Raw genomic sequence first — 25,559 nt, 5'->3', positions numbered from 1 at the left:
TAAATAGTATGGGATTCTGAGCTAGAACCCACAACCAGACTTTTAGAAACACTTTTAAATTTATATTCATCTATTTCTGTCAAAACTAGATAAAATTCTGGTCTATTCTACCCAGCCTTAATATAAACTTTCAAGACAGGCAGAAAGAACAGAATTTCACCAGATCTCCATGCTCCCAAAGCCAGCGTTCAGGTATTAGCTCCAAATGGCAATGCTCAAAGTTAAGTTTTTGTTCCTAACATTTGCTTTCTCAAGGGCAGGAAACCTCTGGAGGAAAGTGGATTCTGTAAAAGGCAGAGTGGGGTTGTAACTTCCCTCTTGCTGTGCTATTAGCTCTCTCATGCGGGTCTCTCCATTGGAGTCTCACAGCCATTTCCCACTCAACTCATCCAACGCTTAAATGCCCTATCATTTCCCCTAAAGCTCACTCCACTTCACTGTGCTTGCTTATCATTTTAGCAAAAGCCAACACTATCCTTCCTGCTGCTGCCAAACCTTCCTAGTCTTTTTGGCCAGCCAATTCTATCCCCTAGGATTCCTAGCTCTAAAGCCCACATTCTCTTAGGTTCAGAACAACAGGCTGCCTCTCGCTCATATAATTTCTTTAAAGTTTGAGATCCTTAAAATTCCTCAAATCCATCTTTCATTCCAAAATCCTACTCACCTGGTCTATACTGCAGCCTCCTAACCAAGCCAACATCCCAAAACATTCTATTCTAGACAGCGTGATTTATAATAGCCTATTTTACATTCATAAATGAATAATAATTTTATCATTGTATGTAGGTTGTTAAGCCAATTTAAGGAACACTAGCAGCCCATCAGCTTTGCCTATGCTTTTTATTACCCCAGAAACACCATTCCCCATCCTTCCTGCTAGTCTTTCAAAGCCCCAATTCAAGTGTCCCCTTTTCCATGAAGCTGCCTTGTGTGAAGACACTGGTCCTCATTGCAGGACAAGAACAGCTGTTGGTAACACACAAGAGTGGAAAGAAAACAGGTCTGCTCTGCAATCTCAGCCCATGCTGACAGCTGGGTGACTGGGATATGTTCTGAATCCTCTAGGCTGGGGTTTACTCATTGGGAAAACTGGAACATCACCTCACAAAGCAATCATTCTGAGAATCACATGATACACATGATCAACAAACACTGGCTCTTTTCTCTGAACACCTGATTGGATTTATGGTCAGTTTCCACACGCATTTAAGTTTGTAAATAACTTTTACTATTCTCCATTATCATTATTTCCAAATAAATGAAAGGGCCTTCTAGGGAAATTAATATTAAATATGAAACAGGCTTTAAAGTATAAAGCACCATAGAATCTAGTCCCTATGGCACATGAGGCACGGCTCTTGCATTGAGACACCCAGTAAATACTTACTACTTACTTTGAACTGGCTAAAAAAATTAATTTGGTAGAAGAATTATTTCCCTTCATGAAAAACATCCTACCACAGAACTGCTTAGCCTGCTATTCCCCCAATACTCAGCCGAGACTTAAGACCTGTGCTCACCTAATAAACTGGGATCTGCTCGGACCATCTTCTGTTTTTTCTTCTTCTTGCCACTCTGTACGGCCTCAAAACTGGATTGTTGGTTGTTGCTTTGATTGGTCTGAAATACTGAATGGAGTGCACTGTGGTTCATCCCCCACACGGAGTCCTGTGAAACAAGATGGCACAAGTGAAGTTACACAGTGCACGTAGGCTTGGCCCACCCTCAGAGAATGGTTGATTTGCCCTACCTCACCTTGTCAACTACGAGTTTCAAACAAAAAGTCTACCACAGATTCTGGTAATTATGAACCTGAGTAATTCACTGAGCCACCCTTCTCTTTCATTTAGATTTGGACACCATTTAAGTGCTATGCCTCCACAAAGCCTATTGTGGTAACTCCAGGTGTCACCCTGCTATGACAGCACAGCATTCAAAACCTCTCAGGTCTACACGGAGTCTGTACAATCCACTAGGAAATTCAATATACAGCAAATGAAATCACCAACAGACCTCTGACTTTGGCAATTTACACCCCTAACATACCAAATGTGGAAGGTTCCTTTGTTCTCTGGGCCCCTAGACAGAGAGAACAGGCTGCAAACCAACTGGTACCATCATATCAAATAAAGTAAATGCCCTGTACTTTATTCCTATTGACAATCCTAGAAGGGGTCTAGTCTTAAAACATTATCCATACTTCTACCAACTGGTTCAACTATGAAATGATCTACCAGATAATTCACTTACTTGTTGCACTTATTAGAGCAATTTATTCAAAACTGGGATCAAGCCCTGGCTGGTGTGGCTAGTGCTTAGAGCATCGGCCTGCACACCGAAGGGTCTCGAGTTTGATTCCCGGTTAAGGGCACACACCTGGGTTGTAGGTTCAATCCAGGCTCCATGTGGGAGTGTGCATGAGGCAGCCAATCAATGTCTCTCCCTCACGTCAACCAATCTCTCTGTCTTTCTTCCTCTCTCCCTCCCTCTCTTCCTAAAACTCAATGGAAAAAATGTCCTCAGGTGAGAATTAACAAAACAAACAAACAAACAAACAAAAAACACTGAGATAAAGATTTAGTGAGCTAGCTGAAGGCAGGGTGGGTGGAGAAAGCCCTGTGGAAGGATGAGCCTGGATGCACATGCCCTGGGCCTTTGCCTTCCTATTTCAGCAGAGTCAGCCACTTTACAAATGGAAAGGACCATCTGCATTGCTATAGAATGTCTTCTCTTCTGATTCCTCAAAATATTTTTCCTAGTGCTGTTCCTATTTACATCTTTTCACTTTTCCTTCAGTTGATCCCTATCAGCCCTCTACTCAAATGGATTTCAAATGCCCTGTACTTCACTATATCTTACATGTTCCCAGAAGTGACCTATAAAACAAACATTATCTCTAGTAAAAGAATTATGTGAGTAAATAATATGAATATCCTTAAGCCTCTCCCTTAATTATGCCAGTTCGTCTTTCAAAAAACTTGTATCCTCATTATTTATGGATTCCACATTTATAAATTCACTACAATAGTCCGCCCTTATCCATGGTTTTGTCTTCCTTGGTTTCAGCAATCACAGTCCAAAAATATGAAATGGAAAATTCCAAAAATAAACAATTCATGAGTTTTAAATTGTGCACTGTTCTGAGTAGCATGATGAAATTTTGCACTACCCCACTCAGTGCTGCCCTGGACATGAATCATCCCTTTGTCCAGCATCTCCATGCTGTCTGTGTACTTGCTACCTGCCCATTAGACATTAGTAGCTACCTTGGTATCAGATCTGTTAACAAAGAGCCAAAGACACCACATTCACATAACTTTTATCCTATCTAATAATAGACAAACATGGTAATTGACCGTACCTTTGCTACACCTCCCATTGGCTAATCAGCACGATATGCAAATTAGCCACCAACAAAGATGGCAGATAATTTGCATACTGCAGGCAGGGCAGGCCAGCGCGAGCTGCCATCCGGGCCCCGTGTGCCACCTAAGCCCTGCCCCCAGCTGGGACTCCCCTGTGTGGCCCTGGGCGGCGGGGCTTGGCAGCACAAACTCGCCGCCTAAGCCCCGCCCCCAGCCAGGACCCCCGTGTGCGGCCCTAGGCGGCGGGACCCTGGGGCCGTGATCGTGATAGTAAACTGGGCCGCAGGCAAGGCGGCCCCCCGGGACCCAGGAACCCGTTGGCGAGGTCTGCAGGCGAAGCAGTGATCAAGCTATGAGGGGGGAGGGGGGGGGGCAGAAGGAGCTACAGGAGCAGCTCTGGCCGGAGACTGAAGACTCCCACCAGAACGAGGAGCAAAGACTGAAGGCTCCAGCCGCAGCGAAGACTGTGTCCAGAGCAAAGATGGAAGGCGGTGGCCAGAGTGAAGGTCTGGGTTCTGGGTGCCAGAGGAAAACTGGTGCTGGCAGCCAGGAGAAAGAAGGCCTATTGCATGAATCTTCGTGCAACGGGCCTTTAGTTATAGTATATTGTTATAATTGTTCTATTTTATTACTGTTGTTAATCATTTATTTGCCTATTTTATAAATTAAACTTCATCATAGGTATGTATGTACAGGAAAAAACATAGTATATATAGGGTTCAGTACTACCTACAATTTCAGGCATCTACTGAGGGTCTTACAACATATCCCCCGTGGATAAGGGGGGGACTACTGTCCTTATTATAATTTATTTGTAACCCTCAAATCAATATCAGCAGTGCTTTTGTGGTCATTCTGGACATGTACATGTCAGAGCAGTGAAAAGTCTGAGTTGCTTGAGGCACACATTCGCAGTTGAGGTAGATCAGAGCAATACTCTGCCTTCTTATCTCAGCTCTCATACTGTAAACAAGCATCTTTTTCAGCCTATTTAGTGTCATGTTTTCCACATTTTTGTCCTTTTCTGTTGGTGATTTCATTGTTTAAAATAGCCCCCAAGTGATAAGTGTTGTCTAGTGTTCCTAAGCACAAGGAGGCTGTTACCTGCCTTATGGAAATTATGTATTAGACTAGGGGCCCGGTGCACGAAATTCGTGCACTGGGTGTGTGTGGGGGAGAGGGGGGGAGTGTCCCTCAGCCCAGCCTGCCCCCTCTCACATACTGGGAGCCCTCAGGCGTTGACCTCCATCACCCTCCAATCGCAGGATCGGCCCCTTGCCCAGGCCTGACGCCTCTGACAGAGGCGTCAGGCCTGGGCAAGGGACCCTCATTTCCCCCCATAACTGGTTCTGCCCCCAGCCCAGGCCTGATGCCTCGGCCAGAGGCGTAGACCCTCATCACCCTCCGATCGCCTGATCAGCCCCTTGCCCAGGCCTGACGCCTCCGCCAGAGGTGTCAGGCTTGGACAGGGGACCCCCATCTCCCCCCGATCACTGGCTCTGGCCCCCGCCCAGGCCTGAGACCTCTGGCCCAGGAATCATGCCTGGGCAGGGGACCCCCATTTCCCTCTGATCGCTTGCTCCACCCCCCGCCCAAGCCTGACGCCTCTGACCCAGGCTTCAGGCCTGGGCAAGGGGACCATCATATCCCCCCAATCCCCGGCTCCGTCCCCCACCCAGGCCTGATGCCTCGGCCAGAGGAGTTGACCCTCATCACCCTCCGATCACCAATCAACGGATCGGCCCCTTGACCAGGCCTGAGGCCTCTGGCAGAGGTGTCAGGCCTGGGCAGGGGACCCCCAGCTCCCCGCGGTTGCAGGCTCCGCCCCTGCCCGGGCCTAACGCCTCTGGCTGAGGTGTCCGGCTCGGGCAGCGGGGACCCGCAGCTGCAGCGGCCCTGCGATCGTGGGCTCTGCTTTAGGCCCAGGCAAGGGACCCCTAGCTCCCGGGACTGCCAGCTTCGACCGTGTCCAGCTCCCATTGCTGGCTCCACCCCTACTTCCTGCTATCACTGGCCAGGGCGGCAAAGGCACCTGGTTCTCCGATCATGGCTGGGGGGCAGGGCAAAGGTGGTCCCAGGGCCACCTTTGCCCTGCCCCCCAGCTCTTAGCTGCCCCCTGGGTTTCCGATCACTGTCAGTGGCAGGGGGCTTCTTCCTGCTTTCCCTTTCTCCTCCCTGCATTGTGCCTACATATGCAAATTAACCGCCATCTTGTTGGCAGTTACCTGCCAATCTTAGTTGGCAGTTAATTTGCATATAGCCCTGATTAGCCAATGAAAAGGGTATCGTCGTACGCCAATTACCATTTTTCTCTTTTATTAGATAGGATAAGCTTCATTCAGGCATGAGTTAAGAGTGTGCTGGCTGTGAGTTCAATATTAAGGAATCAACAATAGAGGGGTAGGAAAAAGTTGTACAAATAAGTAATACAATAATAAGAATATAAGAATAACCTTTTCACATCCACAACTGTAAACCTACTTTTGCCCACCCCTTTATATTAAATAAAGCATCTTGAAACAGAAACTCACATTAAAAAAAGGTTACATACTGATCAGCTGACAAAAATGTTGTGACCACAGGTTCACAAAAAGCTAACCCTCTATTTCCCCTAGGAACAATGATTCAGTATTCACTAATTCAGTATTGGCAGCAACACTTCACAGAATACACTACTATCAATAACAAGAACTGATTGTACCTTTAACATCCCCACCAAAAACATAGGAAATTGTCAGGACTGGGTTAAGTGGTTCCTGAGCACTGGAGATTTAACATTTGTAGATTTTAACTGTTCTAAACCAAATTTATGGGACTGTGACAAGTTGAAATTTGCAATTTGACTGAGGCACGTATATGAACCAATAATAATGGTGCTGGTAGTGTGCTTAACAGCGAATGAATGGTTATATTTGCTATCTGAGAAATTCATCAAGATCTATGTAATTTAAAAATATCAAATCTACCACAGCTTTGATCATTTGACATACAAAAATGGTATCCCTGTTTTACTTTTCATCTCTCTGGCTGCTCAGAATTTCAAGGTATAAATGCTCAGGCACAGGGCTGCACTCCCTGCCACCTCCTACCTGCTGTGGCTGCTGCTGCTGCTGCTGCTGCTGTGGCTGCTGCTGCTGCTGCTGCTGCTGCTGTTGCTGCTGCCGCTGGCTGGCTTTCTGTTTGGCACGACGCTCGAGGAACTGCTTGGCAAACTCCTTGGCCTCAGAGGTGTCTCCTAAATAGGCCCTAATATAATCATGGACCTCATAAGGAGATTCTACTTCTTTCAGGAAAGAAACAAATGTGGGAACTGCAACATGAAAGGGGAAAAGATGTAAAGAGTAATAATGAAATATCACATAACAAAAAATCAGCTTCAGTTTTTAAAATATTGTGAACTCAACCCAGACACTGATGATGGAAACTTAAAAGGTACATAGCTATTGTATTAAATAGTCCTTAATCTACTTTAGAAATTAAAAAACAACAACAATATCATTGCAGTACCTCAAATTATCTGAAATGGACTAGAGTCAAATAAAGACATATCACACATGCTTAGTTTTACTAAACGTTATGTCAAGTGAAACAACTGCTTGCCTAAGACTGAAGTCATCTGGGTATTCATTTTTTAAAAATTCATATAATACTTATTATTTGAATTATACATGATATGTACCAGACACCTCGACAGATACTAAAGACACAGCCATCCCCTCCTTTCACATCACTGAGATGTCATATGTTTAGAGAGAAATCAAGCATTGTAGTGTAGGAGAAAAGCACAAGCGTCAGAGTTACACAGACATGGGTTTAAAACTTGCTGGCTGTGTGACCTTGATGAGCGTCTTAACCATTCTGAGCCTCTGTTTCCTAATTTATAAAATGTAGGTAACATCATCTACATTGTAAAGGGAGCTTATAAAATTGCTGCAAAAATTAAATAATTGAGATAACATACGTTAACCCCGAGAGAGTGCCTAGCACATCGTAGGTGCTTAATGGATGGTAGCCATTACTATTATTTACTACTTTTTTTTCTGGCTCTTTTAGAACATTAGATATTATTACAATGTTGCAAAGACCCATTCAGTCCCTTTAATGCTATGTTCTTAAAGATCCTTGGTTTTAGATAAGACACATCAGAGGTAGACTGGTTTAACGTGGTCTAGTAACTATGGGAATTCCCAACACCAAGCTGACCAGTCTGTGTTCAAACATTTGTGGGTGAGGGAGAGACTCACTTCTACATAAGGCAGAAAATTCTCTTTGTGAACAGCTAACAATTAGCAAGTTTTTCTTTAAATTGTCCTGAAACCTTTTCACTTCCACATACTGGTCCTAGTTTTATGCTATACAAAGTTAAGTCTACTTACTCTGTCACACAATTCCCATCCCACCCCCAAGGCAGGAAGGGAAGAGCTCAAACATCACCTCAACCTCTTCTTGCCCAGGTTGACCTTTGTCCTCACCACAACAGTTACTTTCCTTCATACTTGCCCAGTTGGCACTGTCCTTCATAAAATGATCAGTAAGGAACTATGACCACTTCTGTCTTATACACCATAAGACAGCCAGAGATAGCATTTACTTTTTGGCAACCTCTGATAATCTATTTGAGCACAGTATTATAGGGCTTCTGTCACAAGTTATATACGATTAAAGAGCCACGTTTTTATGGCAGGTGCAGGACTTGACCTCCATTAGAACATTCCAGTTTGCCAACCTCTTTGTGGGTCCTGCTCTGCCATCCCACATGCTAGGTTTCCCTCCCCAATTCTTACCATCCAAGTTATTTGCCGTATTAAGGGCATGAAGCATCTGTTCACACCATTGGGTAAATCCATCTTGGGCTTTATTTACTCCCTGAAAGAGCTTCAGCAACTTTTCTTCTTCTTCTACTTTCTTATTCTGCCGGTTAGACACACCTACAGATTTACTAAAGCAAAACAATAGGGCAATATTATATTCCCAGAAACTGTTACTATATGATTATACTACAACACCATAAATAATGTTTTGGCAACATTGGATGGTTATCCAATAATCCAATGCTTGGCTCCAAAAATTCAAATATTTGGATTTGGGGTAGGATAGGGTTTACTCAATACCCCTTTAAAATCTAGTCTCAGCAAATACATTCTAGTTTGTGAATACAGGGCTTCTTTTCAGAGAAATGATTCAATTCTTCCTATGTGTGCTATGTTAATTCTTTAAATTTTGCTAAGCCTCAGTTTTCTCATCTGTAAAATGATACTAATATTTCTTTGGGTTATCAAAGGGAATAAAGATATTACACACAAAGGTCTAAGAGCACAGTCCTCTATGATCTGGCAGATATTTAGCATCCTATTCGTAATTTATTAGGCCCTCAATTGAGAAGAAACAATCTGACAACACTACCATTTATTAAGTAGCTGCTATGTGCCAGGCACCTTACTAACTACTTCACATGTATTCATTTAATCTTTACAACTATACCCATGAAGTTATTCTTATCTTCATTTTACAGATGAGGGAACTGAGGCTCAAGGTCACACAGCTAAGTGCTAGTGCTGGGATTTCAGTTCATGTTTCACTTAACACTAAAACCCATGCTCATTCAACAACACTGTATATTGAGGAAAGAAAGATGAAGGTGAGAGATAACTAACATCATAAAAATAAACAGGTTTAAGGCCATTACAGAAGTGCTTATTACTATAACCTCATGTGCTTAGACACAGATGAAAATAAGCAGAAACTAAATAACTACCTTTCTCTGCCCACCCAATATCCCAATTCCCAAGCGTCCCTTCCCCCAACCCATCAAGCAGTATAGGTTTGATCATTTTGAGCCCTACCTGAGACTGGCGTTATTTTTGTTTTTATTTGTTGAGTTCCTAGGTCCCACCTCTTTCACTGCATCATCCCAGAATCCCATGTTGGAGTTTTTAGTGTCAGCATTACTCCAGATACTACTAACTAGGTCAGATGACCACTGGTTGGAAGGACCGGTATTTATAGAGCCCCAAACAGAATTCCCAATGCTGGTGTGCAGGTTGGAATGCTGTTAAAGAAAAAGACAAATGATTACAGTTAACAATATGAAAAAAGAAAAGAGAAACTCACAACACCCATCCTCAGAATGACAGCTCCGGAAAATGAACCCACCGTACTATTCCGGGCTCTGTTTGGTTGCTGGTGTTGCTGCTGCTGCTGCTGCTTCTGCATTTGCCTGGCTTCCTCCTGTTGTATCTCCAGGAGCGACTTGGTGGTGCCTGCGGGTTTGCTGACATTCCCCCAGCCTGAGAGTTTCTGCTGCTGCTGCTGTTGCTGCTGCTGCTGTTGCTGCAGAGCCTTCATCAGCTCCCTCTGCTGGCGCCTCTGTTGCTGCACAGAAATGGAAGCCAGCTCAAGATTCCAGTTTCAAAAATAATTGTTACACATGCCCAGTATACTAACTGGAGTGCAAATATATAGTAGCGATACCAAATTAAACATCTGACTGCTAAAGCTACTAAGAGGAAATAAGAAGATCAAATGCAGAATTGCTTCTTAAAAATTAATAGGGCTTCTGGTTAAGCATAGAAATGAAACACATGCTCATTTCCTAAAGCCCTACCAAAATGACAGAAAAAAAAAATTTTTAAGTACAAACCATAAGGACAAAGAGAACAGAATCAACTAAAAAGCTGGAAAGCAGATAAACAATGATAGCCAATGTGAAAGACCCAATAAGTTGAAAATTAAGTAAAGGAAGCTCAGAAATGAGTTAATTCATACAGAAAGCTTGGGATAGAGGCATGGATATCTCAAACAGAGGAAGACTGGCTGAAGGTCTATAAAAAGCAGTAATGAGACTCCAGACTACCTGCCCCACCCCACCCAATACAACTGGGCAGCTCTCTCTCCTTCTCCCTTCTTCTCTAAAATCAATTTTAAAAAAGAAAGAAAGAAAAGAAAAACAGAATAGCTGCACATCAAGCCCTGAGCATCCAGATTTGAATAGACTGGAGGGTCCTGAAAAGGCTACCTCCCAGGAAAGAATACAATAAAATTATCTTAGGCCTCCCTACATGAGAAATATCTATTGAGGAGCATTTCATACCTTTAAAAAAGTAAACAAAGATTTGTGATTCAAAGAAAATATAAATGAAGCAATGCCTAACTTGTGATAAAAAGATGACCAAGACCTGTGATTCTCTGATAACTACTATTATTTTTCACTCAGCAGAGACCAAAATTATGGAACAATTTCTAGCCTTAAAAGTTGATGATATACTCTGCTATGTATCCATTTGTTGATAAGCTTTCTAAAATTTTATTTATTTTTTATTGATTTCAGGGAGGAAGGGAGAGGAAGAGATAGAAACATTGATAAGGGAGAATCATTGACTGACTGCCTCCTGCACACCCCACACTGGGGATTGAGCCTGCAACCCAGGCATGTGCCCTTGGCCGGAATCGAACCTGGCACCCTTCAATCCACAGGCCGACACTCTCTCCACTGAGCCAAACCGGCTAGGGCTGTTGATAAGCTTTTTAAAAAAAGAAATGATTTCAGGTTAAGTTCAGTCTTTCTCTATCTGAAGAGGGTGGGAAATAAGGTAATTTTAAAGATGAAATATTTTAACCCATTTGATGAGGTCAAGCACACTACATGGTGAATATGTAGAGACAACCCCCACATCTCTTTGTGCACCCATGGCCTTCAGTAAATGATACTACTCAGCTCTAAAATGACAGCTTGCATTGTAACAAACTGACTACTCTGCCTTCAATCATATCCACATACACACTTTTTTTAAGACTCTGTACTTTATGCTACCTTTTCAAAGGCCTTTCCAGATTGCACTAGCTAAAATTAGACAACCAATCACTACCATTAACAACTTTTATTGTCATCTCCTCTCAATTAGAGGGTAAGCTTTATAAAAAGCGGAGAATTTTGGCCCTACCCAGTTTGGCTCAGTGGATAGAGCATCAGCTTCGATTCCAGTCAAGGGCACATGCCTGAGTTGTGGCTTGATCCCCAGTAGAGGGCATGCGGAGGCAGCCGATCAATGATTCTCTCTCATCAATGATGTTTCTCTCTCTCTCTCCCTCTCCCTCCCTCTCTGAAATCAATAAAAATATATTTAAAATAAAATAAGAGAGAATTTTGCCTGTTTTGGATTCAGCTATAATCTTAGACTCTAACTGTAACTGAGTAGGTACTCAGCAAATATGGGAGGGATGGATAATATATGGCATATTGAACCAAACCATTTTACTTACTCATTTTCTCATATAAAGAACTGTATCCCTCCCCTCCATTTCTTCTTTCATTCTTTTATATCCTTACTATCCTAAAGATATCAACTTACAACTACTACGGGATACAGACTTACAAGCAGAGACTTAATTTCTCATATTGGCATATTTTACGGTTTTCTAGGAAAGTCAAAAACCCAACACCCTACAGAAGAATATATTCTGCATTCTAAAATTCAAATTTACAATTGGATATCTGCATAGAAATCACAATTCTGAAACACCATGAGTTATTCTCTTAAGAACTACATTAAAATAATTAAGATAACTGGATATTTGTTATCCAATCTTAGTTATTCTTATTAGATCCTTATTTGCTAGAATGACCAAATTGTAAGCTAAGGAGTTTAATAATCAACACGCAATTCAGACACACAGCAATCTGACAATAATAATTATCTTCACTAACCCAGAATCACACTAGCTAATCTGTAACACTGTTGGACTGGACCACATTTACTTTTGAAATTTACCTCTTCCCGAAGTTGCCGTTCTCGTTCCTCTTCCAGTTTTTGGATTTCAGCCAATGACAACGTTGCCTGGGACTGACATGCTGTTGTATTGGACTGCTGACCCCACGTTGAAGAAGAGGGAAGCTAACAGAAAAGGAAAGCAGAATAGTGCATGAGGAAATGTGGACAGGAAACAGGCACTAATGTATCGTGTACAAACAGAACATTCAGACTCCCCATGCAATACTTTTACACACTATTCTCCAACTTGGTTTTTTTTAAATTTTCTGTCACTACTCCAAACGTAAGGTTATTTCAAAACAACTTAAAATATATACAATACACTTTTATTTGCTCTACCATTTGGGGATTGCCAATTTATTATGTCTAACATTGACATATACAGCAATATACAGACATAAAGGGAAACAAATAAACAAAGGTAACACTAAATTTTTAATCCAAGGAGGCAATTAGAGCATGATGTGCGACTTTCCAGTGAAAGGGGTAAGGACAGATTTCTGCAGGGAGAGCTGAAGTGGACAGCTAATGGAAGACACCAGGCATAGTTTTCAGTCTTTTATGAAAGTCATTATTAACCAAACTGTAGCTTCTAGTCCTGAGCACCAAGCAGCTTTTAATCAATAACTCTATTTTCCTATCACTTAAAATTATGGACTAAAATAGAGTGTAAATATATGGGTTCTAAATACCTTAGCATTCTCAAAAGCATGATTATTGCCCAGCCAAAGTGGTTCAATTGGTTGAGTGTTGTCCCATGCACTGAAAGATTGCCAGTTTGATTCCCGTCAGGGCACATACCTGGGTAGCAGGTTTGATCCCCACTCAGGGAGTGTACAGAAGGCAACCGGTCAATGTTTCTCTCTCACATCAATGTCTGTCTCTGTCTCTCTGTCTCCCCCTTCCTCTCTCTAAGCATGTCCTCAAATGAAGATTAAAAAAGAAATAAAGTCTGATTATTCTAAGAGAATCCCTTGGTCTCCTAGGCAATAAAATTATGCATCCAAATTGTGAGACATCTTATGGTTCTTAAAAATAAAATACAAACCAGACTTAAAACATTTAATAAAAATAATACGTGAACATGGATGAAAACAAACAAAATGCCCCAAAGCCGCCGCCACCGCCACCACCACCACCCCCCCACCCCCCCCACCCCGAAACAATGGCTTCTTAGCAGAAATCTCTACAATTGGAGCTTATAGGATAAGGGTATAAACAGTTACAATTGCCATTGATATTACCAAACAGCTAGCCAAATGAATAGCCTTAACACTACTGAACAGCATGAATCAATTCGTAACAATTTTTGGCCAATGTGATAGGTAGTAGGGTCATTTCTCTCAAAATGCGCCAGTCCTGAGGTGTGGGAGGAGTGCAGAGGGAAACTAAGAGAGAAAGATGGTGGACCAGGTAAGCAAAATTGAGCACAAACAAATGCTTTTTCTCCATAAGAAATGATCCACTTGGAAGGTGCTATCAAGATCAAATAAGGCATTAGATCTCAAACCTGGTAGCATCACATGGGAGATCCTGTAAAAATGTAGATGCCCTGGCCCCACATTTGATGAACCAGAAGAGCCAAAGGTCAGGCCAGAGAATCTGCATACTTTTGCAATTAGATAATAGCCAGTAACCACTGATGTCTGAAATCCTACCCTGCACTGAAAGGTCACACATTAGATTCCCGATCAGGGCACATGCCTGGGCTGTGGGTTCAATCCCTGGCCGGGGGTGCATATGGGAGGCAACTGATTGATGTTTCTCTTTTTCTCCCTCTCCCTAAAATCAGTAACAACATATTTTTAAAAACTAAAATCCCAGTGGATGTGTCACCCCATAGTACCCTGGAACCAGCCCCACACCCCCTTCCCCTCCTCTTACGCAAAACCTAGGCCAGTGATGGTGAATCTATGACACGCGTGTCAGAGGTGACACACGAACTCATTTTTTTGGTTGATTTTTCTTTGTTAAATGGCATTTAAATATATAAAATAAATATCAAAAATATAAACCTTTGTTTTACTATGGTTGCAAATATCAAAAAATTTCTATATGTGACACGACACCAGAGTTAAGTTAGGGTTTTTCAAAATGCTGATACGCCGAGCTCAAAAGGTTCGCCATCACTGACCTAGGCCCACACCAGGAAGAGATACACAACCTCCTGAAATGACCTATTTCCCTTTCAGGCACCTCTGAGATCCTTCCCACTGCTGTGTCAAAATATACTTCAGTGTACTTTTTGCTCGTGATTCACAGGTCTGCTCTCTGGAGTAAAGCAGAACAAATCTAAATTTTCACATGACAGACAAATGTCTGCAGATAACTATCATTTTCCTTAAATCTTATCTGTACATAGGAAATAATATCCCATCACTCCATCAACATTGCCTTAGGACATTTTCCAGTTCAACCAACATCCTGTACAGCCCACTCAGAACTGCATTTTACTAATCATGCTTTTCAGAACAATTCTCTTCCAAATCAGCAGCAAATAGTAGGGAATTGGGCATACCCCTGAATGCCTACTATCCTTTGTCAATTTGTTTTATTTACTTTTTTCTGCCCTGACATTGCTATCTTATTTTCAACACTATTTTTTATTTTAAAAAAGATTGTGACGCCGAAACCGGTTTGGCTCAGTGTAGAGCGTCTGCCTGCGGACTGAGAGGTCCCGGGTTCGATTCCGGTCAAGGGCATGTACCTGGGTTGCGGGCACATTCCCGGTGGGGGATGTGCAAGAGGCAGCTGATCGATGTTTCTCTCTCATCGATGTTTCTAACTCTCTCTATCTCTCCCTCTCTGTGAAAAATCAATAAAATATATTAAAAAAAAAAAAAAAGATTGTGTTCCACATCCAGTATGATAGCATGAGGAGCTCTGTAGACCCAATTCTTTAGCAAAACCGGTGGAAAGTATTTTTTTCAAAATAACTTAAAGATTTTGGGAATGTTCCCAAGGGAATACAGCAAATGAAACATTTCAAGAAAAGCTGCTAAAACTTGGTTAAGAACAGTCTGTGGTACTTACACCAATACCCCTCTCTCCCAACTCCCAGCTCCATCAGACAGAAACTCCACTCCAATGAGTGGAGCCAGGGACACAGGACTCCCTCTCCCCCTCAGCTGCCAGTCCATTGGCTGGCTTCCTGGAAAGCACATCAGCACTTCTCATCCTAACTCCAGCTACCTGACGCAAAGGCGGTTAGAGGCCAATACAGCTGAGAGGTGGGGGCTCCCTCCTCATGCTTATCCCTCCTCGTAAAACGGAAACTACTAAGACTACTAGGGCTCTGACTGCCACTGCCCTTACTGGAAAGGCCACCATGCCACCAGGAAAGGCAAGCTAAAAAGACCTAAAGCAGTGGTGTCACTCAGAGAAAAGCACCCCATTGTTCCCAGCCCCAGAGCTGTGACTCAGAGATTTTGCTTGGGAGTGAAGGTGGGAGGAACAGACTGGAATATGGAGAGCTCCAGGCCTCTTCCCAAAGGAACTGACTTCATTTGCAACAGCGTAGAGAATGAGGAGTTTGAGCCAGGAACGCTTTCAAAAAAAACAGTGAAGGACGAGGAGAAAGGCAACTGGGAGGAAATGGGCAGATTTACTGGAGATAGAGGCTGACCTGTCTACCACTACTTGGTCTCAGAGAACCAATGAAAGAGTTGAAGGAAGTTATCCTGGGGTCAGAACTAACTTCAAATACTGACCTCAGGAAACAGCTCTTTAAAGAAGCCAGAATTTGATTGGATCAGTATGGATCAACAAGAAGCAACTTGTGCCCCAGGGCACTTTTGAGAACAACAGAGCAATCCAGCTGGCAACTAGTGGAGCTGAACAGCTGGATGTGGAAAAAGAAAATCAAAGAAAGGCCTGTTCAAATCAGTATTACCCCAGAGTGATTCTGGGCACACCCAGGGCTGTGCCCCAGAAGAGCATCAGCAGAGGCTTCACACAGTTGGGGAGAGTGGGACTTTACTAACTATTCTAGCCAGTCACAAAACAGTAATGCCTAAGGCCACTTGTCTCTCACCATACTGTATTCTAATTTCCTGTTTGTATGTCCTGTAAGCCGCTCAAAGACAGGGGACATTGAGCCTTATTACTAACTACAGATTCCATGTGAAGTTGTGCAGACCCTGCCATAAATCTGCTTGCCCCCTCCCAATCACTCCAGCTTCATCAACAGTTCCACTGCTTTCCCAGTCACTGAAGCTTACTAACTAGCAGCCACCCCAGCTTTGTCCCTCAGACCTAGACAGTCACTAAGTCTTGCTGATTGCTATTAATACAAGTCTGTCCTGCCATCCCTTTCTATTCATTCTTACTACCACCATCATATTCTCTTTACTGGTCTCTCAGTTTTCTCTTTCTACAACTTCAAATAATGCTTTGAATACTCATAAAATAACACTTTGTATACATAACTTCAAGTCAGCTGCCTTTCAAGCTCTGTATGACAGTTCCTATTTACACATCCAAATGTTTTTATCTTGAGGGGAGGTATCTTCTCTTATTCACCTTTACCTTAGCAGTGCTTTACTGCTACAGTAGACACTCCAATGAGCTGCATTAAATTTATGAAACACATGCCCTGGCCAGGTGGCTGAGTTGATCGGAGGGAGCATCGCCTGGAGCACCAAAAGGTGGCGGGTTCAATTCCCTGTCTGGGTATGTATTGGAGGCAACTGATTGATGTCTCTCTCCCCCTCTCTAAAATCAATTTTTAAAAATTAAAAAATTATGAACCAGAGATTTACTTCATTTTGCCTGTATCACTGCTAATGTCCGATCCTCTTTTATTTATTCTTCTCTTGTTTAAAGGCCTACACAAAGTACATGCATCATATTATGTTTTATTGATCAAAAAACCATTGCAGTAAATTTAACATTGAAGAAAGCACACTGTTTTACTGCCAGCATCTACCTAAGATGTTAGCAAGGAACACCTCGGGACTGGCGCCCCGGCTTTACCTTCATCTGCGCCAGCTGCTGCTGTTGCTGCTGCTGCTGCAGCCTCCGCAGAGCCTCCTGCTGCTGCTGCCGCTGGCGCATCAGCTCCTTGTGCCGCTGGAGCTCCAGCTCTTTCCTCTTCCGCTCTTCCTCCTCCTGCCGCAGTCTGGCTGCCTCCTCTTCCATTCGCAGCCGGTTCTCCTCTAATCGACGCTGGGCTTCTTCTTCTTCTCGGGCCCATTTTGCAGCCTCCTCCTCCTTCCCAGGAAAAAGAAAAGAAAATTTAATTGTATGGTGTGGTTTTTTAAAATCTGAATCACTTCTGAAGTGACAGAGAAAACTTTACTTATGATGATATAAGGTAGAGTTAAATACTCTTTTAAAATATATTTAAAGTAGCCACAAAGGCCTAGCATGCTTACAGGATACATTTTCATTGGCTTGCCAGTTCTACATAAAAGGAATGTCACTTTGAATATTTGTGATAAGTACTGATCTCTAAGTGATCACTGCCAGCTGCAGGGAAGTCTCCTGGAAACTGTTCCAACATTGAGGCGAACTGCTGCCAGGACCTTGCAGGGATGTTGATGACCAAGAAAGTCTCAGCCAGGGCTGGAACCAGAGCAACTTTACAAGAGCACTTCATTCAGTCCCTGGCTCTCACCCATTGTGGCCCACAGGTTCCTTGGAAGAACTCTCCTCAACCCACCCTCCACCCCTCTGGCTGCTGGTAATGGCAGAATAACATGGTTGGACTAGAATTAGATAGTGCTAATTGTTGCAGAATCTTGGGACTTTATTAAGCAGCACTGAATTGTACACTTTCAAAGAATGAATTGAGGCACACCCTCAGGCAAAAGTTGTCAACTTGCAGATCTCACTTTTGGTTTTTAAAGAGTATGTCTTTGGATTTCTTCACTGGTGGTCTATTTTTTTGTTTGTTTTGCTTCTCTGATATTTAGCTCAGCTTTTATAATTACATGTGGGACGGTTATTAAAAATATAGGAAGAGCCAGTTAGGTCTCTTTTGGCAATTTTCAGCAACCTGAAAAAGACAGGCTATCTGAACACTTTCCTCATCACTAATTCCCAGCTTCAAGTAGCAATGAGAAGAGTAAACCATCTGGTTACCTGCTTGCGTAACAATTCTTCCTGCTTCCGCCTTTCTTCCTCTTCTCTTCTCCTCTCCTCCAGCCTCCTAAGAGCTTCTTCCTGCTGCTGCCTTTCTTCCTCTTCTCGCTGTCGCCTTAATGCAATCTCTTGCTCCCTCTGGCGTCGCAGGGCCTCTTCCTATAGTAACAAAAAAGTGTGTGTGTGTGTGTGTGTGTGTGTGTGAGAGAGAGAGAGAGAGTGAGAGAGAGAGAGAGAGAGAGAGAGAGAGAGAGAGAGAGAGAAACTATGGGTCTCAATTAATATATGACACATCATGATTTGAAAAGGAATAGGCTATGTGCCGCAAAGAGTCTGTTAATAGCAAACATAAAAAGTACACAGAGTAGTCCAGGCATAGTGGCTCAGAGGTTGAATGTCGACCTATGGACCAGGAGGTCACGGTTCGATTACCAATCAGGGCACATATCTGGGGCATGCAGGAGGCAGCTAATCAATAATTCTCTGTCATCATTGATGTTTCTCTCTCTCCCTCTCCCTTCCTCTCTGAAATAAAAGATATATGTTTTTTAAAAGTATGCAGAGTAAACAGTATATATGTAAGTTCAGAAGAAGATACATTAAGAGTTAAAATAATTTGTGCCCTGACCTGGTGGTTCAGTTGATTGGAGCATTGTCCCATGCACCAAAAGGGTTGTTGGTTCAATTCCCAGTTAAAGGGACATACCTAAGTTGCAGGTTCAATCCCCATTCGGGGTGCGTATGGGGAGGCAACTAATCATTGTTTCTCTCGTTCTCTTTGTCTTCTCTTCTCTCTCCCCCCCCCCCCGCCCCCTCCCCTTTATCTCTTTCAAATCATTAAAAACATCCTCGGGAGAGGATTAAAAAGTTAAAATAATTTGTATTTAGAATATAAATAGCATTACACTGTGAAGTCTACCTTGGTTTCCACATTAGCTATATTTACCGATTACCCCTAGAAAGAAAGGGCCCATTAGGACATGGCCTTAGTTTTCTCCATTGGGACCATCAGTTCCAATTTTTTAATCAGCTCAGAACCTAAGGTGTAGACAGACCAAATCAACACAGCTACCAAAAATGCTTGGTGAGGTAGGAATAAGTTCTCCAGTCAGCAGTACTGAGTAAAGTTATGTGTCCCAGAACAAAATAAGTATACAGAAAAGGGTCCCGTTGTTAAGTAATTTAGGAAATACTGAGCATCACAGAATTAAACAGATTTCCTTACTGCAATATTTCTTAGAGCCCTTACATGCTAATGTAGTAGTTCTAATCTAATCTCAGCACAGACTCTTTTGTTTTTCACAGAGTACCTCCTTGTGGCCAACAAGAAGTAGGAAATGTGAGGTAAAATCTAGACTTTGGGGCTATTACAAAGAAGATTCTTTCCATTGGGATCTTTAAAAAATCCCAGTAAAAAATAGGCCAACCACATGAATAGAAAATTCTGCAACCCCTCCCTCCCAAATACAAATGACCAAAAATCATGAAAAATATTCAGTGTCACTGGTTATAAATACTTAGGCAAAGACTTGGTTACTTCTGATATCTAACTGGTTTATAAAACCCCAGGAAATATGCAAAAGAAATAAATTCTAATGTTTTACTTGGACTGAGGACTATCCCTCCAGTGGGTATTAGTGGACAAGACACTCTAAAAGGAAGTGAGTCTTCTAAGCTTCCAGTCCTGTTGTTGACCTTGGATAAACCATCTCTGTGAACTACAGCCTGTGAAATGATAGGAGTGAGCGAGCTACCCTGAAGGCCCTCCTTCAGCACTAGTCCTGTGGTCACAGTTCTCCGAGAAAGGCTTACCTGCTTCCTTCGGGCAAGTTCTTCTTCTTCCCGCCTTTTTCTTTCTTCCTCCTGCTGCCTTCGGAGAATTTCCTCCTGCTGTCTCCGGAGTTCTTCTTGCCTCTTTCGCTCTTCCTCTTCCCGTTTTGCCCTCATTTCTGCCTCTCTTCTTTCCTGCTCTAGCTGTGATTACACAAGAGTAGTCTTAGACAGTTGACGCATGCAAAGGAACACCTGAACATCACTGACCAGTACAATTGGGAGAAACTGAAATGCGCAGGCACCACCAGTCAGTCACTCAGTTACTTCCACTGCAACGGGGTGATGAAGGCAGTTCTGTAAGAGCTCTAAGTTCTGATTTGTCTCAGTAATCAGAACAGTTTTAAGCTCTTCTAAATTGAGTGCACTCTCGGCCCACTTTTCCCTACCTCCTTGTTCCATACCACCTCTGCACCACATTTTCTGCATGTGGAAGAGAAGTAGCCAAGAGGAGAGTAACACAATTTTCTTGGGGAGTGGCCATTTCTTGCTCATTCCACAAAAAGATTTTCTGATTGAAGATCTAACAAGGTAGCTCCAAAATTTCAAGAGCAATTTTGTAAAGCTACTGATGTAAAAATTATATAATTTTTTAAAATCTGAAGACAAACCACTTGACAAATTCTATCCTTCATAGTCCCTAAATACTAGTCAAATCTAGCAACCATTTTCCAGTTCCATTGCCACAAGTATAGTTCTGGCTTTCATTTTCTCACCCACATTCCTAAGAGTCTCCTTATCTGGTTTCCCAGAATCCAGTTGTGCCCACATTCCCCAGCTCAACATCTAACCGCCCCCCTCCCCCCAAAAAATCACTCCCATTTAAACTAGTGGTTCCCAACATGAGGCACACGCCCCACAGGGGAGCAATTTGATTTTATCTGGGGGCACTAAGAAATATATACTCAACTCGAGAGTGAGTTATTAAGTGAATTTTTTGCATTTCTTATGGTTCTGGGATCTCATATACAGTATATAAATACATACTGTGACATATTTATGCATTTCAGTTCTCTGTTTTGAAACTTTATTTGCTATTTTTTCATATCACTTCGTATTATTTTTTTTTAACAGTTTCTTAGTGATTTCTTCCTCAGTACTTCAACTCTCCTTTTGTTCTTTTTTCTCTTTGATGGATGTCATGTTCTTTGGAAGCTTGTTTAGACCAAGCTAATGGCCTTTTAGGCTTCCTCCACATGAATAGGAGTTCACTTTCTGAATAAGAATTATATGTCGGGGGGGGGGGGGGTGTGCACATTTAGAGATGCTTATGTGGGGCATGGCCAAAAAATGGTTGGGAACAACTGATTTAAACTATCCTTCACCCAGAAAAGAAATCCTGACTAACAGCATGTACAAGGATGCTCACGACTGGCCTGCCTCTTCTTTAGTTTCCTCTCTCATCATTCATTCCTCAGACGCATCAAGGGTCCAGGCCAGACCAAAGTACTCAGCTGTTTCCTTAGCCAGTATGTTTTCCTGCATTTCTGAGCCTTTACAGGGTTGTTTCCTTCAATTCCAATTTAAATGTTTCCTCCTCCTACTCTGTCAACCCAAAACCCTTTAACAGGGTTAAATCCTACCATCCTTCAAGTGAAAATTAACTCAGGTATTAGTGTCCATTGGAAATGTTGCCCAATTTCTGATTTCCCACCTCTCCAACTAGGTAGCTGGCCCATAATGCTTTCTTGACCCGCTTGTCTGTGTGTCATTACCCTCCCCCCGCTACACACTCCGCGCGCGCGCACGCACACACACACACACACACACACACACACACACGACTGCAAGCTCCTGTATTTCATTACCTCAGGGGACAAGACTGCATTAAATATAAAATAGGAACAAGTCTCTCAGAGGCATGAAAACCTGGAAATCATGACAGTGATACTAAGTGTTGATAGATCAAGCAAGTTACAGCTCAAGGGTCTAATAGCCAAGTAGTGGATATTTTCTTAAGGTCTTAGTATTTGTAACAAGTGTATCTAACATGAATCATGAAATTAAAATATACAGATGACCATAATCATTAATGTGTCAACCAACCAATAATTTTTAATTGAATTGATTTTAACTTATAATTTTAATTCTGTTTAAGGTCTTTGGGAGTATATATATTCAAAGAATATGAATATGCTTATACCAGCTAAGTAGCAGTAAACTAGAAGGGAAAAAATATATAGCTAGCTAAAGATACAGACATCAGTAAACAAATGCCTGTGTCCCACAACTGGAAAGGATGCACAATTGTGGAAGAATGAGTTCAGACCTTTGCAGCTTTGGCCTTCTCCATCTGTTGAAGCTGTTCAAGGGCAGGTCCTGGAGTCGTCGTATCAAGGGGAAGATCCCATACACTACTACCTTCCCAAACTATAAGACAACAAGGAAAAAAAGTGAGGAGGTCAGGGCTTACATGCACAGTCACATATCCAGGAGCATAACAAAAAAAGCTACCCCTGTCCCTGAATGAGCTCCATCGTATACTATATCTGTTCTGCTTCGAAGTCAACTGAACTGCCAGTGGGCTCCAGTTTATATCAATAACCGTCAACACAACTAGAGGTACCAGGGATTCATCCTCAAAAAACCCCTGTAAGGTATCTGTTCACTCCCCCATTTTTACAGATGAACAAGTTAAGGGCCAGAGGCAGTTCTGTAACATCCGCAAGAATACAGGACAAGCACGTGGCCATGCTAGGACTGAAATCCCACTCTGAATCAGATCCCAAAGCCCACCATATTTCTAATAGCCACACCACCTCTTACTGAATGCACTAAGTGGAGAATGGGGTTAAGAAGGGCATAGCTGTGGAACTAGAGAAAACTAAGTGGTTGTACAATATTGTGAATGCATTATTCATTCATTTAAAAACAGTTAATTTTATGTTATATGATTTCAGTTCAATAAAAGAGAGAAAAAAAGAGAAAGGTATAGCTGGAGCTGGGCAAGCCTCTGGAAAGGCTAGGCAAGTCTCACAAACAACACTGGGTCCTGCTGACTGACCTGAGAGAGTCAGATGTGGAAGTAAATAAACAGGAGAAGGTTCCTGAGTCTGTTTTTCTATTGTCAGCAACGTTTGCTGGCACCACTTTTCAGCATTCTCTATTCCCTACATTCCTATTATAGTCTATTTATGGACTATAAATTATTGTCTACATAAAACGGAGTATTTGTAAAGAACCTTGACTGCATCATACTCAAAGAAAGAAGTTGTTTAATAAGGTACTTAGAACAGTTTCCCCAAAACTGAGAGTATTTTAACATCCTAACTATAAATGGCTTCCAAGAAAAAATAAGGTACATATAGCATGGGAAGGTGATGAAGAAGAGGGAGGATAATCAGTCCTTCTGCCACAATCCTCAGGGTCAATGTTTGTGAGAGAACTATGGCCTGAATAGCTCAATGGCTCTAAGAAAAATCCATCAATGCCCATGTTCCTGAGAATTTTCAACATAGACTATAACCTCTTGTAAGGACTACCCACTTCTGCAGAAATCAGAGCTTAAGAAACAGAAGTACTCCACCAATGGCAACTTTTAAAAAACCCCAGCCCCCAAAATGTTCTAATTTACTGCAAAGGGAAAAAAAAAGAGAGAATGAGGTTAAGATGTTCACTTCAAAGCAGGCTTTTCTCTTCTCCAAATTTCTGGGTACCTGTAGGCTGTGAAGCTGTTGACTGAAGCTCCCAGATAGACCCAGTGTCTGGCACTGACACAGATCTAGTTACTGAGGAAATGACACTCTGATCAGATATTCTGCAAAAGGGAAATAAAAAGAACTTGTTCTTGTCATTTTGCCAAAATAAGGAGGGACGCCTATATTACTTATAGATTTTCCAGGTTATTTGGCCAGAAAACTCCATTGTTTTAACTAAATGGTAACACTACCACAGCATCTGGGACAGAAGAATAATCACTCTCTGGACTACTAAGGTCTTAGCAAACACCGATTTCCAAATAATGGATATACCTACTATCTTCAAAATCCACAACATCTCAATAAACAGAGGCATGTTATAATGGAAAAACACACACTAAAAAACCCCATAGACTCTAAGTCAAAAGGTCTGTATTTTTGTTCTGTCTCTCAAGTTTTCTGTGTATTATGTCAACCAAGACCTCTAGCCTCTCAGAGTCCCAGTTTGCCCATCTGTAAAATGGACACCTTAGCACTTAACAGGATGGGTTACGGCTCAAAAGAGAAGTGTAAAAGGTTCTAATTAAACTGGACAGTAAGGTTTTAAAGAGCAGTGACAGCTCTTTGCAGAAGAAAAAATAAATATTACCCTGAATGATAATCAGAAATTAAACATCATTTCCTTTTCCTTTGACCGACCTTAATAACATTTGGGTTCTGGAAAATGATAACCCTGTGTGACATTGTTAATATCTTGAGATAGCTAGCACAGGTAAAAATGAGATTAAGCTTTTAGACTACAACTTTTTTGGTTGCTGGTTCCATAAGACTACATTGCTTCTCAAGTGTTATCCTCTGGTTATCATTTCCAATTTATTCTCTGGATAGACCAAGTAAATGCTTTACCTCCAGCCTAATTATATTTAAAAACTATGTTCTATTTAACACACAACACCACACACTTTTCTGTGGCAGGTATACATTTTTGATACCTGAGTTCACACATACCCATATTTCCTTTCTTCTCTTTATCTGATACACATACACACACACACACACACACGCCCAGGGACACGTCATGGAATGACCACCAACCTCATCTTCAGAGCCTGGAACTGTTGGAGAAGAAGTGCCAACTGTTGCTGCTGCTGGGAAGAGAGGGCTGCTTTCTGATGTTGAGCCAAAACCTGTGCATACTGTTGTCTTTAAAAAGTAGAAAAAGTGTAACCTGTCTATCCATATTTAGTTCACTTTACTGAGACAATGAAAGACATGGTTCAATCTACCCCTCCCCCAAAACCATCAGAAACAGCTAACAAATATCTATAATAATAAAAGCGTAATATGCTAATGCTAATTAGATCGGACGATCTTCTGGAGGGAAGCCCGGGTCCCGGGTGCCTGCCAGCAGCTGGAGGGAAGCCTGGCTCCAGGGTGCCAGAGGGAAGCTGGTGCCGGCAGCCAGGGGAAGGAAGGCTTACTCTTGCACGAATTTCATGCATCGGGCCTGTAAGTATTTTATAATTCTTCATGAGAACAATAGTCACACAGAAAACTCAAAAGAACTGAACTTATAGATAACATGCTTTTGAAGGGGGGGGGGGGGAGATAATGAATATAAAAAACTGACAAATTCCTTCAAGATGAAGAAATTTGCCAGTTTTTTAATACTTTAATAGTCTTATACCAGAAAACAAGTTAAAAACAAAACAAAATCAAATAGCTATTTCCACATGAAACACCCTTTGCAAAAATAAAATCACTTGTATAAAAATTCTCAAATTTGTTTTAATTGGGAAAATTAAAGCATCAGACAGTAAATATTTCTGGCTTTGCAGACCATACGCAATTACTCAATGCTGCCATCTTTGTTC

The 25,559-nt window shown here is 42.1% G+C and overlaps 1 protein-coding gene across 10 annotated transcripts in view; it reads right to left on the bottom strand.

The window, feature by feature from the left end:
- GIGYF2 (GRB10 interacting GYF protein 2) overlaps positions 1-25,559 on the bottom strand; it is a 136,567-nt gene that overhangs the window by 5,372 nt on the left and 105,636 nt on the right. For 9 of the 10 annotated variants that reach the window (XM_059703543.1, XM_059703541.1, XM_059703546.1 and 6 more), the window contains 12 exons: positions 24,781-24,888; positions 23,704-23,804; positions 22,317-22,417; positions 20,030-20,191; positions 18,218-18,376; positions 17,108-17,344; positions 12,134-12,256; positions 9,519-9,737; positions 9,209-9,414; positions 8,150-8,304; positions 6,455-6,675; positions 1,521-1,668 (listed from right to left, as the gene is read on the bottom strand). In XM_059703543.1, the coding sequence (XP_059559526.1) occupies positions 1,521-1,668; positions 6,455-6,675; positions 8,150-8,304; positions 9,209-9,414; positions 9,519-9,737; positions 12,134-12,256; positions 17,108-17,344; positions 18,218-18,376; positions 20,030-20,191; positions 22,317-22,417; positions 23,704-23,804; positions 24,781-24,888 (1,940 nt within the window). Of the gene's footprint in view, positions 1-1,520; positions 1,669-6,454; positions 6,676-8,149; positions 8,305-9,208; positions 9,415-9,518; positions 9,738-12,133; positions 12,257-17,107; positions 17,345-18,217; positions 18,377-20,029; positions 20,192-22,316; positions 22,418-23,703; positions 23,805-24,780; positions 24,889-25,559 lie in introns of those variants that run through there. The other variant, XM_059703550.1, reaches the window with a different exon arrangement.

Source organism: Myotis daubentonii, chromosome 7 (assembly GCF_963259705.1).
Source record: "Myotis daubentonii chromosome 7, mMyoDau2.1, whole genome shotgun sequence".
In the NCBI taxonomy this organism is placed as follows: domain Eukaryota; kingdom Metazoa; phylum Chordata; class Mammalia; order Chiroptera; family Vespertilionidae; genus Myotis; species Myotis daubentonii.
Note: the sequence above shows the minus strand (reverse complement) of the source record. Positions and strands in the feature narration are given on the sequence as shown.